Genomic DNA, 15,584 nt, shown 5'->3' with positions numbered 1-15,584 from the left:
TTGGTCACAAGCTTATAACAGCCTTAAAAGGGCCAGTTCACCTAAATGATGAGAGTATTTTGCAATGATTTCAACCTAAAAAAAACTTAACTTAACTTAAAATGTCACCCAGGATCCCCACACCTTCTTAAACATCAAATTCAAGGACTTTTCAATGACTTTCCAGCCCCAATGCCTTCAAATTCCAGTCTAGTGTGAGACACGGATCAAAATAAATTACTATCACAACTCTGAGAATATTTAAAATAAGGACTAACAGCTCACAACCTTTAAAAAGGAAATGTCTAAAGTTCATTTCTGTCCGTTCTCAAAATGCTTTTCAAGCACTTTCAATAACTCATCTGTTTAAACAATTAAAATCAAAAGGCCTTGATTTTGATCCAATTTAATTCACAAGCTTTTAAGGATGTCAAGACTAATGTGAACCTCAGGCGCCTCAAAACAATAAGAGGAGATGAACTAAACACTCGAATACCCAAAATCAAAGTTGATATCGTTACACTAAAAGTCAGAATGTGTTTAAACAAAAATTTACCCTCCGTGCTTTTAAAAATATTTAAGTAACTCAGACAACAGGTACAAAATAATGAGACGTGGGAACTTTACAATGTACAAGTTTATTTTTAATGAACTCTTCAGTGGTTGGTAGTCACAGCACAGCTTGCATGTATTAAGCCACACACCTATTTTACAAGATGACGGGAAAAAAAATATAATAATAATAATAATAATAAAGAAAAAAAAAACAAAAAACAAACAAAAAAAAACCCAGAGCAGATGTCCATCAGTCCATCTGCAGTGACTTTTTTTTTCTTTTACTTCTTCTTTGACTAAAATATCCTTAAAAAGGCCACTGAAATGCATAAAACGTCTTCAGATGCATGAAAATATCCGATGGTGGCGATTTTTGCTTTAAACCTGACATCAAGACTCCTCACATGGCATTGACAGTGCATGTAGACATAAAAAAAAAAAAGGAACTGGGTTAGCGATACCTAAGATATTCTTCTTCTTTTTTTCTTTTTTTAGTGACAACACCTCAGCTATAATACTACAGCTTTAAAAAAAAAAAAAAAAAAAAAAAATTGGAAACAAAATTAACAGCACTCTTCCAAGATACTGAATACAATGAAAGTGAAATGTAGTGAAGCGATTATTCTGTTGTTTTTTTTTTTTTCTTTCTTATATCTCACAATTTATGCGAACACTTATTTTTAAACTGGAAAAAAAAGAAGGGGGAAAAAAAAAAAAAAAAAAAGAAGCACTGAACACTGACCCAGCTGTAGGCCTCTAACTGCACTGTATCCAATGTCTTTAGACTATAAAATAATTAAAACACACCTTTTTGTCCTCTGGAATTTGTATACTTTTTAATAGTAACAGACGGGAACCATAAACGCATGCCATGTGCTGGTCTCAAACAAATACATACAGGTATATACAGCATCACTCAGTACCTGCTAAAACAAAGTGAGAAATACAGAGTATAAACTGACTACACTACAAACTTAAAACAAAACAAAAAAAAAAAAAGAGGGGGAGGAGGAAGGTGAGCGATGGAAGCGGTGGAAGAGTGAAAAAATCCTACTTGTGTGTGTGTGTGTGTGTGTGTGTGTGTGATGGACTCATCATTAAAGCATTAAAAAAAAGAAAAGAAATGCATATTGCACATACAGTGAAAGCTTAAATTCCACCAGGTCCGCCTCGTTTTTATCGCTAGAGCGAGATTCAAAAAAAAAAAAAGGAAAAAAAAAATCCCTCTTGGAGGAAGACACAGAGGTACAGAAAAAAAAATGGGGGGAGGGAGATCGCACTAAATGTGTGTGTGTGTGTGTTGGTGATCTATCCGTGTGGGGCCACGAGGAGATAGGTGATAACCGAGGAGGAGGAGGAGGAGGAGGAGGAGGAGGAGGAGGAGGAGGAGGAGGGCAGAAGAAGTGGCACTTTCATTTTGTTTTGTTTTTTTTAAGGGAGGAAACAGCACAGCACACTTACACAAGAAGAGAGAGAGAAAGAGGAGAAAAAGAAAAAGAAAAAAAAAAAACATCAGAGAGATTGTGGCACAAATAAAATAAAAATCAGGTGTTGGATAATATCTTCTTCAGTGATAGCCGAGAGAGAAGAGAAGAGAGAAGAGAAGAGATCGATGCATTTTTCTCTTTATGTACAACTAAGGCTTATTGGTTAAATAGTTTTCAGGCTTCCCCGCCCACGATGCTTTTAAACATGCGGATCACGCAACCCTTTCTCCTTTTTTATTTATGCTCTGTAAACTTCTATCGGGGACAGCAGCCACACGTGGGTTATAGTCGAGGAGGGAGGGAGGGAGGGAGGGAGGTGGAGAATGGATGGAGGGATGGATGGATGGATGCTGCGGTGGTGGTGGTGGTTGCAAAAAAGGGAGGAGAAAAAGAAGAAAAAAGAAAAACAAGGAGTCTTGTCTCTGATGTCTGTTGCAATTAATATCTAAATGTGCAATTCCATTAGTCACTGCCATGGGGGGTGCAGAAGACGGGCGGGCGGGCTGGCGGGCGGGCGGGGGTTTCTGTTCTACTTGGAAAGCTTGCTAATGACTCGAATGAGCGCTCCGTTCTCGTCCTTTAGTCTCTGGTTGTCTGCTTTCAAGTCTGGGAGCATCTGAAAGGGAAGAAAAAAGGAAAGAAGGGGGGAAGGTGGGAAGAGACGGAGAGAGAGAGAGAGAGAGAGGAGAAGGCTTAGACAAGTCTTGACAGAAACACGATGTCATCAAACCAGCCAGGCCAGTTTTTTTTTGTATGTTTTTTTAAAAAAAAAATGAGTTAACTGCAGCCTGAAGTCACACAGCATCTTTTGTCATCTCCTTTTTTTTTTTTTTTTAAAGTTCTTGTTCCAAGTCAGGAGAGATAAGTTAAAAAAAAAAAAGAAAGAAAAAAGCGGGCACACCACAGGCCAAAAAGTTCCTGAGAAAAGCCATGCAGAGTCTCAACGGCTGCTCACCGGCAGCCACAACAGTCCACAGCAGAGACAAATAAAAGTCACCGTTTTATTTGCTGATCACTCAGGGTGTCTACAGGTGCCAGGTGTCTATATTCAATGACAAATCATCCTTGCAGGTAAGTTTAAATGTTTGTAGTGGACATGTGGTTCTGTGCTGAGGAGGGTTTTGTGTAGGAATCCCATTATAAGACACATTTAGCTTAATCTACTGTGGGCATTTACGGTTTAAATATTTATAACATCAGAAATGTGGACTTTAACACAGAAGAGGGTCATTAAAATATGGATAATTTATATTAGATACAAGGTTTATGGTTATTGAGAGTATTTAATGATGTCTAATGTTTATCAAATTGAGTTTGAGACATTTTTAAGGACCTGCAGACACCCTGTTAATATTCTAGTTCATATAATATTTGGAAAATCATCATTCCATGGTATCCTAGAGAGCCTGGCAGGTGTCAGGAGTATCTCGTCTTGTTTTCACGTAAATACAAGAATATTATGCTCTTGAAAATGATAAATTCTTAAGTATAACAGGAGGACTTTAGGGTCTCTTTTCTCTTAAATTTGGGCACAGAAACATGGATATACTTCAGATTTAGCTTGTTAAACCACATTAAGATGAACCTCGATTGTGTTTTAGACGAGATGAAACTACACTGACTTCTAAATTTAAACACTAGCAGGTCATTATGGATTGTTTTCACTCTGTTAATTCGTTATATCAAAGCCACCTTGAGGAAGATTATGGTTTGTCGTCCGCAGGTTGTCAAAACCTGCCCATCGATCAGTTCTCATCCATTATAAATATAATTGACTTAATGGTTTTGTTTGCTTATGTTGGTTGATCAGTCTAAAACTGAGACTGTTTCCTTCGTTGTAACACGTTTGATTTGAGGGTGGAATGTATTTTTCCTCTGCATGACGCCTGCCAGGTTACACAGCTTCAGTAGGTCACGCTTCTTAACTTCTGGTTTTGTATGACAACAGTGAATACATTCTTATAAAGACTCCAGAAGTGTTTAGGTTTTGTTCAGTATCATACAGCAATCCTGCAAATGTTAAAAGCAATAAAAGCATAATAGTAACGGAAAATCCAAAGGCCTTTAATCCTACCAGATGATTACAGATACAAATATGTAACCTGACTTTGTTTAACTCTTCTTTAAAAAACATGTAAAGAAGCTGTGGTGGTACAAGACTCCAACAAGAGACTTTAATCCCCTTCAAAACAAACTTTTCATGACAGATGACAATCAACTTTAAAAGTACAAGGAGTTACTTTAAAACTTGATACTGATCAGACACAACCTGTTCCTACAGAAACCTGCTGGTGCATGCAGCTGACTTCAACGTCTGTTGATGTCATCAATCAAAATTCAAAGTTGGAGAGTAAAGAAAAAAAAAAAAAAAAGGTTCACTCTCTGAAGACTGGGGCCAAAAAAAAAAAACAAAAAACAGGGAAGCCACTTCATGCAAAGAAGCCAGAACAAGCCAAACTGAACAACTGAGCTCCTTCTGACAGGAGCATCACAACTACAACTACAAAGAGGACACTCTCCTTTACAGCACTTTGTGTTTTATCAAAAAAATAAGTCAATTTAGACACTTTTTAATCATACTTACCTGAGCTTCATCTCTACCCATTACTTAGTTTGACATATTCTGGATTGTTGTACTGTAAACGGAGAGTGTCCTGTTGTAAAGAAAGACACCCTCCCCACTCTGAAAACCAAAAGCTCTGGGGAGGCAGAGGGGGGCGGAAAGGGGAGTTTACAAAACCAGGTGTGGTTGGGCGGCTGGGCACCTGCCTGTCTATGGGTGCGGGCAGAGCACGAATGGAGCATGAGAAGAATGGGGTTGGGAAGTGGGGGAAAGTGGGGAAGAAGAGGAGGAAGAGGAGATGGTGGTGGACAGACGGACGTGGCTTTTAGAGGTCGACGGTGGGCAGCTGGCTGCAGGCGGACTGCGAGAGCTTTGCCAACACGCGGGACAGGGCCCGGTTCTCAGCCTGCAGCCGCTCTTTAACCTGCCGCAGGGCCTGAACCTGCTTTACCTGGGGGAGGTTCTGCAGGAGGGGGAAAACAACAACCACAACACAGGAAAACACAGAGGAGAGAGCGGGAGTGACAGGGTGATAGGAGAGGAAGGAATGCGTTTCAAGAGAAGAGGATTAATGAAAGACAAGGACAATTAAATTAATAGAGAAGAGGGGCCGAAGGAAGAGAAGGAAAAAGGGAAAACAGAAAAGGAAGACTGTTAGAAAATGGGGACAGATTTTGGAAACCGAAGGAATGATTAAGAGCTTTTTTTCCCCCCCGCTTCAGCGTGGTGCTTGTAGATAGAATGGAAAAGTGACACTGATAAGATCAGCCAGCTGGCTGCCACCTAAAAATAAACACACTTTGTTATCACAGCTATGGGAACAACACTTGCTTACTAGGATTTAATGGATTTTTCTCTCTCCTCCTAAATTCTCAAGAAGAGGAAGACGTAATTGGCCGAGCTTAAATGTTCTGTCAACATGGGTTATAACAGCTGACCTGAGATGTGCCCTGAGCTGAATAAGAGATGCAGAAGTCCACATTTAGCAGGTGTAGAAGGAGGTTAAGACGGTGACACAGGTGACATCGCACAGTGGAGTTTGTAATACATTCACGGAGTATGTTTTCTACATATTCACAACATGAGAGAGAAACCTTCAGCAGCTGTTTGTAGCCTGAATGTTGCAAGAATGAGTCAGTTTAGTCTCTTTTAAGGCTGTGACTGATGTTTAACCAATGTCAGCCTGAGTGTCTGTCCATACTAACACCACCTTGTGGTGTGAAGAGGTATTTCCTCTCATGAAGGCGCAGAACGTAGCCTCTTTGTCGTGTTTAAGTGCAGTTTTTTGGCCGCACAGCGATGCAACAGTCAGCTTTCGTCTTTGATGACAGTTTGTCGTTTCTGGGCATTTAGAATTCGTCGGCCTTGGCGTTTAGTCACTTTTCTGACTGTTTGAGTGACGTGTTCTGCTGCCAACAATTTAACGAGAATTCATGTTGAAATCGTGCAGAAACAAGCAGCCATGAGTTTAAGGCGTCATCGTGTCATGAGTCAGGGAAAATCATTCTGACAGGAGATCGTGCGAGTGTGAGGGAAGGTGGACAAGCTACACAAATGTAGCTTTTACACTAAATATTTTATTTGATGACTTTGTCAGCTACATATATATAAACATATGTCTGACCTTTACTGATGGCTCATCCTTTACTTCTATACTTCTGTAGCTGAGCCCATCACTGTTGCCTGTCTCCCGTTTATTACTGTCTTAATAAACAAGTGTTAGCAGTGTTTCTTTCCTGCAGGCTGCTGGTTTTGTTTCTTTCAATTGCGGCGTTGTTTTTTCTTTTTTTTTTTTGGTGAATCTGTTTCAAGCTTCTGAAGGCATGTGGTGCAGAGAGGAGGACGCTTTTAAACCAAACAAAGGGATGAATGTTGATCCTGTTGATTTTTTTTTTTTTTTTAGCTGCGTAAGAAAGACACTTCGAAACAGCGATGACTACAGTGATGAGTGAATGAGCAACTATGCTAACAAACACAATACCCTCAAATTCAGTAACCCAATTCCTCTAGAACCTCCAACTTAACTGCTGAGAACTGGACAAGCTACAAATAAAAGTGTTCAGATTAATCAGAATGATCTCCTTCAACGCGTTCCCAGATCCTTGAAATGACTTTGTTGAGTACAATGTCATCGTGAAGATTAAATGCAACTGCAAAACCATGAAAATCATGTGAGATGACTCACCAGTCCTATTAAACCAAATCCACTGAGTGCCACAGATTTAGATATAAAAGGACACTCATAGACTGAAGTGACAGCTGTTAGCACTATGCTGGAACTCACAAGTACCACCTACACACTCGCTGTGATCCTGACTCCATTAATGGAAATCTTCTAAACCAAAATCAACATGAACAGAGGACATAAAACACTGTGTGTGTGTGTGTGCGTTTGTCAGGTGTTGGTACCTTAAGTTCCTCCTCCATCTCAGAAATCTTCCTTTCTAGAGCTCTTCTTTCCTGTGAGGGTGGAGGAAAGGCGGGTTAACTCAGAGCTGTAAACACACTTCTTTTGGCTCAGGCTCCACACACAGACACACGCTGCGTAAAATAAAAAAAGGTGTGGATGACGGTGAGGGTGAAGCGATCGCACACACTCACACGCACACACTTGAACACACGCATGACTTGTGAGGCGTCGACAAACAACAGCCAGTTCAGACTAACACGTAATCAAAAGGAAGGAATGAGTTAAGAAATGGGGATGTAGATGTTTAGAGGATGTGTTGGATGGTATGTTAATGAAATGATTCATGGACACAGAGGGGAGAATGTCTTTTTTGGAGCAAAAAAGGACATTCTTGTATTATAAAAAGGATGTGAAGATAAATGGAGGAAAATGGAGGATGGACTTTTGAGTAATGGATGATTTTTTTTTGCAAATCTAGGGGTTAATTTCACGGCTACACAGCTGCAGATGAAGACGCCAGATGAGCGAGAAGAAAAATCATGGAAACACACACACACACACACACGCATGCACAGGTTCTTTCAACAGCAACAACAACTGTTCTACAATCCAGCAAAAAATTCAGATTAACACTTTCACACGACACTCAAAAATAACAAAGTAAGCAGTCTTGAGAAGAAGTGACCACACGCTGCCTCTGAGGTTCAAAAACAGGTGAGAGAGAAGGTGGCAGTGTTCTGGGTGGCGAGGAGGAGGAGGAGGAGGAGGAGGAGGAGGAGGAGGGAGGAAGTCCCTTTTGACCCCGGCTACAAGGGCGTGTGTGACACGACAGCCAGCAGCAGAGAGTAGACTGATACAAAAACTCAGGTTAAGATCATACCACCACCCAGATGATATTGGGGCCTGCTTGTCACCTTCAGACATAAACCCATCGGTTGTGTTACCAACATGTTTAAAGATTAAAAAAATAAAATAAAATCTGAGCTCTAGATTTAGCTTGAGAAAAACTTAAGACAAAAGTTAAACATCTTTTTTTTACAGAATCAGTCAGATATATGACAAAGTTGAGTTAATAAACTGGTTCCGTCATTACCCTTTTCTCCATCTCAAGCTGTGATCGGTCGGCATAGCGTTCCTGCCTCTGCGAAAAGAGAGAAACGAAAGTGAGCAGACTTGTCGGGAATCATCTAAATAAATCAGCAGAGATCAGCTGAAGCAGTGTGAGCTCGTGTGTACCTGTGTGGCCTTCTCTAGTTGTAGCTTCAAGTCTGCCAGCTCCAGGTCTGTGTCACGTAACTGGGCCTTCAACTTCTCGTTCTCAGCTAAGATCTGCTCGTAGAGCTGAGAGGAGGGACGGACACGTCCAACAGTTAACAATCAAACCAACAAGACGTTCTCATGGAAGTATTTTCTTATCTATATTATTTTCTTTATTGTATCTGTTGTACAGATTTTAGGGATATGAAGCATGAAGTTTTGTATTTTCATCAGCACAAACCTTCTTATAGTCAGTGGTGTCGTCTCTATCCAGTCGGCTCGAGTATGTCCTCCGACTCTCACCGTAGCTACGGCTAGAAAGAGTGTCATTGCGATCTAAGGATGAAGTGACCTCGTTCCTACAACAGAAATAACAGGCGACCATTTAAAATGTATTAATTGAGCGACACAGAAAACATATGAAAGGATAATAAAGAAAGACAGCGAGCATGTATGAACATACCTGGACAATCTGTCACTCTGTAAGAAAGCAAAAAAAGAGGGTGAAGGTTAACGTTTTGGAATATGAAACAGCTTTTCTCTGTAAATACAGCAGATGACCTTCACTCCTTTGCAGCCTGCCCCCCACCCCCCCCCCCCCCCCCCCCCCCCCCCACACACACACACACACACACACACACACACACACACACACACACACACACACTCCTATTTCTAAGCAGCTGCCACTGCCTCAAGGCCTACTGGGCCTCCCAAGCCTGCAGTCCCACAGTGAGCGGGGCCAGACATCAGATAGGGAGGTCAGGTTGGAGGGTCGGGCTTCCAGCTATTTTGAAATTACAGTCGGCTTCCTGAGAGGGCGACCACACAACAATACTACAGTCTGAGTCAAGACGTCCTGAATGATCAACATACAGTTCAAGTGGGCAGATAAACAGCCAGTAAAGGCACGAATAGGAGACACAAACAATGTTTTCACATTTTGGTGCTTTGAATCCAGAGTGCCAGGCTGCAAAGGAAGACGCTCCAAAGCTTTTCCTGTATGCTTTTTCATCTCCACGCAGAGATAATTGCTTGTTTCCTATTTACTGTTGCTGCTCCACCCTTCATTCTGTCCCACCGTGAATGGCGGGTGAAAGCTGTGTGCCTTGCTCGACTGTCTGCTCTGCAAACAGACACTCCCATTCAAACAGGAAGTTCATCGGGCCAGCAATGTTTTCACAACACTGCCCTTTCTCTGTGAATGTGTTTAATTGGATTTGAAGACTGGTTTATCCATTTCTTACATCACATAATTTCTGCTCATCACTGGTGGAAATCATCATTTAAAGTGACTTCATATGCACAGACAAGCACATACAGCGTGAACGGCGTCTTGAATCTTATCTCCAGTCTCATGTCATCCTTCATGTGTGTGTGCTTTGACCCAAGAGACCCAGACTTCCCTTTTTCTTTGCATGTTTATAAAAATCTGCTGATCTATGGCCGAGACATCTTTTGGTTTGCAAGGTCACCCCAGCAACCAGACAATCGCCAGAAGACAGAAGAGGGAGGGGAGGATGGGGGTAATAAAAATTCAAAGGCTGAAGATGAGGGAAGGAAATCATAGCTGCACAGGGCAGAGTGGTGAATATCAAAGACTACCAGATTTGCTTGGACTTTCGTGAGATGAGACATGAGGAGGGAGCAGAATGAGTGCAGAGGGGCGACATTCAAATGGAGGTCGTGCCACACAAGAGAAGCAACAGGGCTGGTTTGGTTTTAGCTGGAGGGCTTCTGCTTAAAAGTCAGTTTTATCTACTTTCTGCCATGTGTGTGTGTGTGTGTGTGTGTGTGTGTGTGTGTGTGGAGTTACCTGTGGCTCTCCCTTGGTGCTGCCCTCCTCCGAGTCGGACTGCTGGTCAGGGTCATTTTCATCACCCTGGAACGAATAAAAGACAGGAGGGTTACACACGACCTGAGGCCTTCTTTATCAAAAACGATCAAAGGGGAACATTAATAACCTCCTGCACTTCCCCACAAGCGCTGGGAATACTTATGACGGTGATAAAAGTGATCTGAGAGTGTCTTACATCTTGGGTCCAGAAGGAGACCCCAGTGGAGCGTCTCTTCTCGCGGGGCCGCCTGCGATCCCGGATGGAGCGGGGCTGAGACTTGTCCTCTCCCTCCTTCTCCTCGTCCTTTCTGTCCGTTTCTGATCAGACAAATAAATAAATAAAATATTGTCGCATGTGTAACCTTTGGGAAAAGTTGCCTTGATTTACTGGATTGTCCCAGGACCCTGTGTTTATTTTCTGTTTTTAAAATCTCTCCCTTATTTGCTTTTTTGTCCATGGTTCCTATATTTGTGGATGATGTGAAAAATGTGTACAAATAAAAAGTATAAACAAGCAGGTCTTCTTACAATGACGTCGATGAGTCACTGAAATCAGAGACTCACATTTTGTTTTAACTCATTAAACAAAGATAGTATTTGACCAGAATTGCTCCAGGACATTGAAATCCTCCAGGAAACCCTGAACTTATCCCTTATTTTTATTTCAACGTTGTTAAACAATAATCCTGACAAGTATTCAAAGTGGAAAATCATAAATCATAAATTTGACTTCTTCACAAGGACAACGACTGGGCTTGGCTCGAGTTCAGAAGAGAACTGAGAGAACAAAGCAGCCAGTGTTTCCTTCCTTCAGTTGAACAGACTAAAGCTGTCTTCTATTGTCCCAGGGATGCTTCATGGATTTAATGGTTACGAGAGGAGCTACTTAATTTAAAAGGCAACCCAATCCCTTTCTGTCTCAGTGCTCCTAATCACAGTGTGGCAGGTTGCCCGAATGAATGTAGACCTGTGGAGACAGAAACCTGCACCGTGCGTCCACATGCTGCTCCAGTGTATGTGGCTTTAAATCAAGTGGGGTTATTTCTGTTTTATTGTCATGACAGACAAGCTAGCCAAAGCTGGCTGTTTAGCTGTGTTAGCACACCTCAAGTTCCCACAAAAAAAAAATAAATTAAGTTCTAAAAAACAAAACTAGAATGGCACTCAGTAGAGCAAATACCACCAGCCATCGAAAATCACCCTCTCTTGCAATCTTAAAAGAAAGTGAGAAAAAAACTCCAGGATATATCCATACCAAAAGGTCAGTGGGGTCTAATCTGGGCCGAGACTCAGCCTCCATCCAAGTTTCATAGAAATCTGTTATTCACTTTTTGTGTAATTCAGCTAGCAAGCCAACAGAAGCAACAAAAAAATCAACCACAGGCCAAATCAAACTCCTTGGCAGAGGTAACAAAGCGATTAATCGTCCATAAAATGTCATAAGAAAAATGCTCATCATGAAAAAATGAAGTTACCTTATTCCATCTTATTTCACAGCAATCGCTAAGGTGGACATTTATTGTACAGGTGGATTTATTTTGACAGGGTTCAGAATAGCTCAACATCAAAGACAAAACAATTAAATATGAAGCCCGTAAAAATACTGTCTACTTCACCATCAACTGTGGTAAAAGATAAAATAGCTGCCATGATGTGATAAATAAGCCTCTACAGTGTTTTTATGTCTGATAAGCCTTTAAATGATTTAAATCTGCTACTCCTACTGGACTTCTTTGATCGTATTTCATGATTTATGAACATAATACTCCCCAACTCACACAGCCCCCACACTCCAGAGAAGATGTAGATATTAGGAGGAGGAAGAGTGGTACAAGTTACTGACCTTTTTCTGTATCTCTGGAGGAACGGCTATAGGAGGAGGTGATGCCCGTCAGACTGTTGGGCCTGTTGAGGGAGCTTGAACTGGAGGACAAAGAGGTGCTAGAGTAGGACGGGGTGGAGGCAGTGCTGGCTGTGGAAATGGCGGAGGAGGAAGACGAAGGTCGGTAGCGCTGGTAAGAAGAAAGGATGGAGACAGAAGACATGTAAGAGGGACAGCGTGGTTGAATATTTAAAGTTAAGAGAACAACTCAGGAATAACTTACCTCTTCAAAGCTGCGATACTTCGATCGGTAATCGTCTTCCTTGGTCTCCGTCTCCTTCTTCTCCTCCTGCTTCTCCTTGTCCTGTTTCTCTTTCTCCTCCTTCTCCTCCTCCCGGGTCTTTGTGCCAGGACGACTCCTGCCGATTGTTTTCTCAGCCTCTTGCAGGTCGGTCAGAGTCACACCCTGGTGGAAGAGATTAATATATTATTTCTTATTTCATAAACTTGTATAAACATCTTATTTGCTTTTTGCTCAAGCTCTGCAGTAAAACTGTAATAGTCTCATTGTTGTTTTATGATGTTTAATTTTTAATGTCATCAATTTGAGTACAGTGAGGCTCGGCTGTTTTTCAGGGAGAGGACGAAGCTCATATTCTGTCAGGTTGTAAAATAATCAGCTCTTTGTAAAGGCTTGACGTTAAGTGCTGTCTGTGTACACAGACAGTTCTGTCTCAACCAGGATAACTACATTTATATAAACACTCAACGGCTATAAAACCATAATGAAAACCAGAGACACCGACATGTCACCATTTGTTAACATTTTATTCTGACGAGGGACACCACTGTGCTGTTACTTTGCAAAAACTGTGAGATTTTCTGTCCAGCAGAGGGATTAAAGTGTCAACATATCAGGGATGATGTAGGTTAACTAACCTGGGTGGACCTCCTTGACTGTCGAGCCTGTCTGGAGCGAGCTTTCCTCTGGGATTCTGACTCCTCGTCCCGCACTGGCGTTAGGTATGACCTAGCAAACACAAAGACACAAACACACAAGTTAATATCTCTTTATAGATATGAATGGGGCCTTGAGGTTACACAAGGTTGGTGGTGATCAGAAGCAAAGGCTGCTTTACTTTAACGGACTCACTAGGAAGGTTAGAAAACATTGTTCTCCGCTCACTCAATAAATTCTGCAAAGTGAGGATATTTAATTGCATCACAGCATCAGAGGAAACCTACCAACAGTAAGTCTGCTGGAAGGGTACAAATGAGAAGTAACTTTCAATATAAGAAAATGTGGGTTGCATCCAGACACTTCTGGAAAATGTTACCCAAGATAAAACTTAAGGTCTAGTCCACATGCAGAGGCATTTTTGGAAATCAGTCTCCCTCAACACAATACGACTGCAGAGGCATATCTCATTGTCATCACATACACTGGGCATGTGCGTGCCGATGGAAACAGGATGCAGACTATATACTCTGGTTCCCTTCTCAGCTACAGATCATATTATGAGCGATGCAGGGAAACATGGCCGCTCCTCGTCTCAGATAAATCATCAGCAAAACATCATAGGCAGTCGTTTTTGTCTCTCTTTTCCATAACATCCATTTAGTCAAAACACAAATACATAGATGTCATAAACTCTCTCTTCACATTTACTAATAATGCTACTAACAATGATGAATGTGTGTCTGCATCTCTTCTGTTTCTTCCCACTGAAAACAGCATTTCTGAAAATGTTCATCTTCCACCCAAAGTGGCCTAAAATGCTGTTTACATGAGTGCTGAAGGCCAGAACACATTCAAGAAGCAGTGTGGCAGCGCCTCAAAACCGTCTTTTAACCTACTTTTGATGCCCAATCTGTCATTTCTGCAGTTATGTGTCAATGACTCAAAACAATCAAACCAAAAGATGTGGTTTGCACAACAACCATTGCTCATGAAACTCCATCTTATATTCTTCAGATCCAAAATGTTCTCTGGTGAAGAATTGTCTCCAAGCCTTATTCATGTTTTGTTTTGTCTTGTTGGCCAACTTCCTTCCTCACATTCTGCATGTCATCTGGTGTTTTCACGGAACCAAAAAATTACAGATTTCTCTTGGTTTGAACATTGTTAGAAACCACACAACACAACTCAAAGTTGGTCTCGACAATTTTTAGACATTTTAAGGCAGTGATGTTACATATTATACCTTTGGGTAAGGATTCAAATGTCTGTGTTATAGCAGTAAGGGGCTCAAAACACAGTTTGAACGGTGGGTTGTTCTGGCACTTTCTCTCAGTGAGGAGCACGCCTCTGTTGGCCACGCAGAAGTATGAACTCATTCAGTGCAGAATGGGGCCTTGGCCTTGAAGAAAATCTGCAGCTTCTGCCCACCTTCCTTATAAGGAGAAGTTGCTGGAGCGGTCCAGGCTCTGAAACAGGCCCGCCCTGTTCCCGCCACGACAGGTGGCTCATTTCAGCTCAGGAAGACACACACACTTGACCCCGCTCACAACACACACGTGCAGACACACCGCGACACAGTCTGACATGCTAGACGGACACCGACAAATTCTCTCTTCGTCTCCACACTGTGTGTACACATTTAAAGATCACACACACACACCCTGTTCTCAAACAGAGGAAATGCATCCGGATTACTGTTAGACTGACGGAGGCTTTTGAGGTTGATGCCAATTTTTCTGGAAGCTGCTTACAGTAAATGCTTTGTTGCAGTTTCCACAGTATTGGGACTTGAAAATGACATGAATATACAAAAACAAATGTCATTAATAAATACAGTAAATAAAGCAAGAGAACAATTTTAAAGTACAATGTTTTTTCCCAGAGCGATTTTGACTCATGTTAAGACATGGGACGCCAAAACCCCAAATAACAAAAGCGATTAACAAGATCTGAACTAAATGTATGTAATTAAACCAAATGCATCATATCCACCATATCCAAGGCTATAATAATTTTCCTTTAACGTATAACAGGCCAGCTTTAGCAGATAAATCCACATAATGCTAGCTGCCTTCAAACGGACTCTATTACCTGGAATAATTGCCTTTTTATAGGTAAAACTGATTCAGAATGAAAGACACAAGATACCTGGGTGGATTTATTCCCATTCAAATACATGCATGTAAGGTGTGTTTACGGTGTGTTTGTGTTACCTGCGTCTTTCAGAGCCAGTGACAATGCCAGTGGTGGTAGTGGTAGATGTAGCAGTGGTGGTAGTGGTAGATGCGGTGGTCGTAGTAGAGCCAGTGTTTATAGTGGGGATGACTGCAGCAGACTCCTTCTCCTTCTCCTTTTCCCTCTCTGCACTCTCCTCTGACCAGTACCTGTTCACACGCACCTGCACTGTTAGCATCTTTGCAATTCCTTGGTCAACATGACACAGGGCATTTTATATTCAAGTGCAAAAGCGGATACCGCTTGAGCTCACAAAAAGGATAAAACACCGGGAAATTATTTCAAATTTCCTGTACCTGCTGGTGAGACTGGTGGAGCCAGTGCGGGTGGAGGAGGAGCCCAGGCTAGAGAGCAGGCCACGATGGCCTGTGGGCGAGGTAACAGATGAGGAGGTGGTGGTGGTCGTGGAGGAGGAGGTGGTCGAGGAACCCAGGTCCTCGTGCCTTCTGCCAAAAGAGCCGCTGGAGGACGAATTGTT

General features: G+C 41.9%; 1 protein-coding gene across 3 annotated transcripts in view; it reads right to left on the bottom strand.

The window, feature by feature from the left end:
- Positions 1-598: 598 nt before the first annotated feature.
- Positions 599-15,584, bottom strand: part of ppp1r12a (protein phosphatase 1, regulatory subunit 12A) — a 51,334-nt gene continuing 36,348 nt past the window's right edge. For all 3 annotated transcript variants that reach the window (XM_037121587.1, XM_037121585.1, XM_037121586.1), the window contains 13 exons: positions 15,403-15,567; positions 15,085-15,255; positions 12,850-12,940; positions 12,194-12,376; positions 11,932-12,100; positions 10,285-10,406; positions 10,068-10,133; positions 8,715-8,731; positions 8,493-8,610; positions 8,231-8,335; positions 8,088-8,135; positions 6,994-7,044; positions 599-2,637 (listed from right to left, as the gene is read on the bottom strand). In XM_037121587.1, the coding sequence (XP_036977482.1) occupies positions 2,551-2,637; positions 6,994-7,044; positions 8,088-8,135; positions 8,231-8,335; positions 8,493-8,610; positions 8,715-8,731; positions 10,068-10,133; positions 10,285-10,406; positions 11,932-12,100; positions 12,194-12,376; positions 12,850-12,940; positions 15,085-15,255; positions 15,403-15,567 (1,393 nt within the window). In that variant the 3' untranslated portion in view covers positions 599-2,550. The remainder of the gene's footprint in view (positions 2,638-6,993; positions 7,045-8,087; positions 8,136-8,230; positions 8,336-8,492; positions 8,611-8,714; positions 8,732-10,067; positions 10,134-10,284; positions 10,407-11,931; positions 12,101-12,193; positions 12,377-12,849; positions 12,941-15,084; positions 15,256-15,402; positions 15,568-15,584) is intronic.

Source organism: Acanthopagrus latus, chromosome 14 (genome assembly GCF_904848185.1).
Source record: "Acanthopagrus latus isolate v.2019 chromosome 14, fAcaLat1.1, whole genome shotgun sequence".
NCBI classification, from domain to species: domain Eukaryota; kingdom Metazoa; phylum Chordata; class Actinopteri; order Spariformes; family Sparidae; genus Acanthopagrus; species Acanthopagrus latus.
Note: the sequence above shows the minus strand (reverse complement) of the source record. Positions and strands in the feature narration are given on the sequence as shown.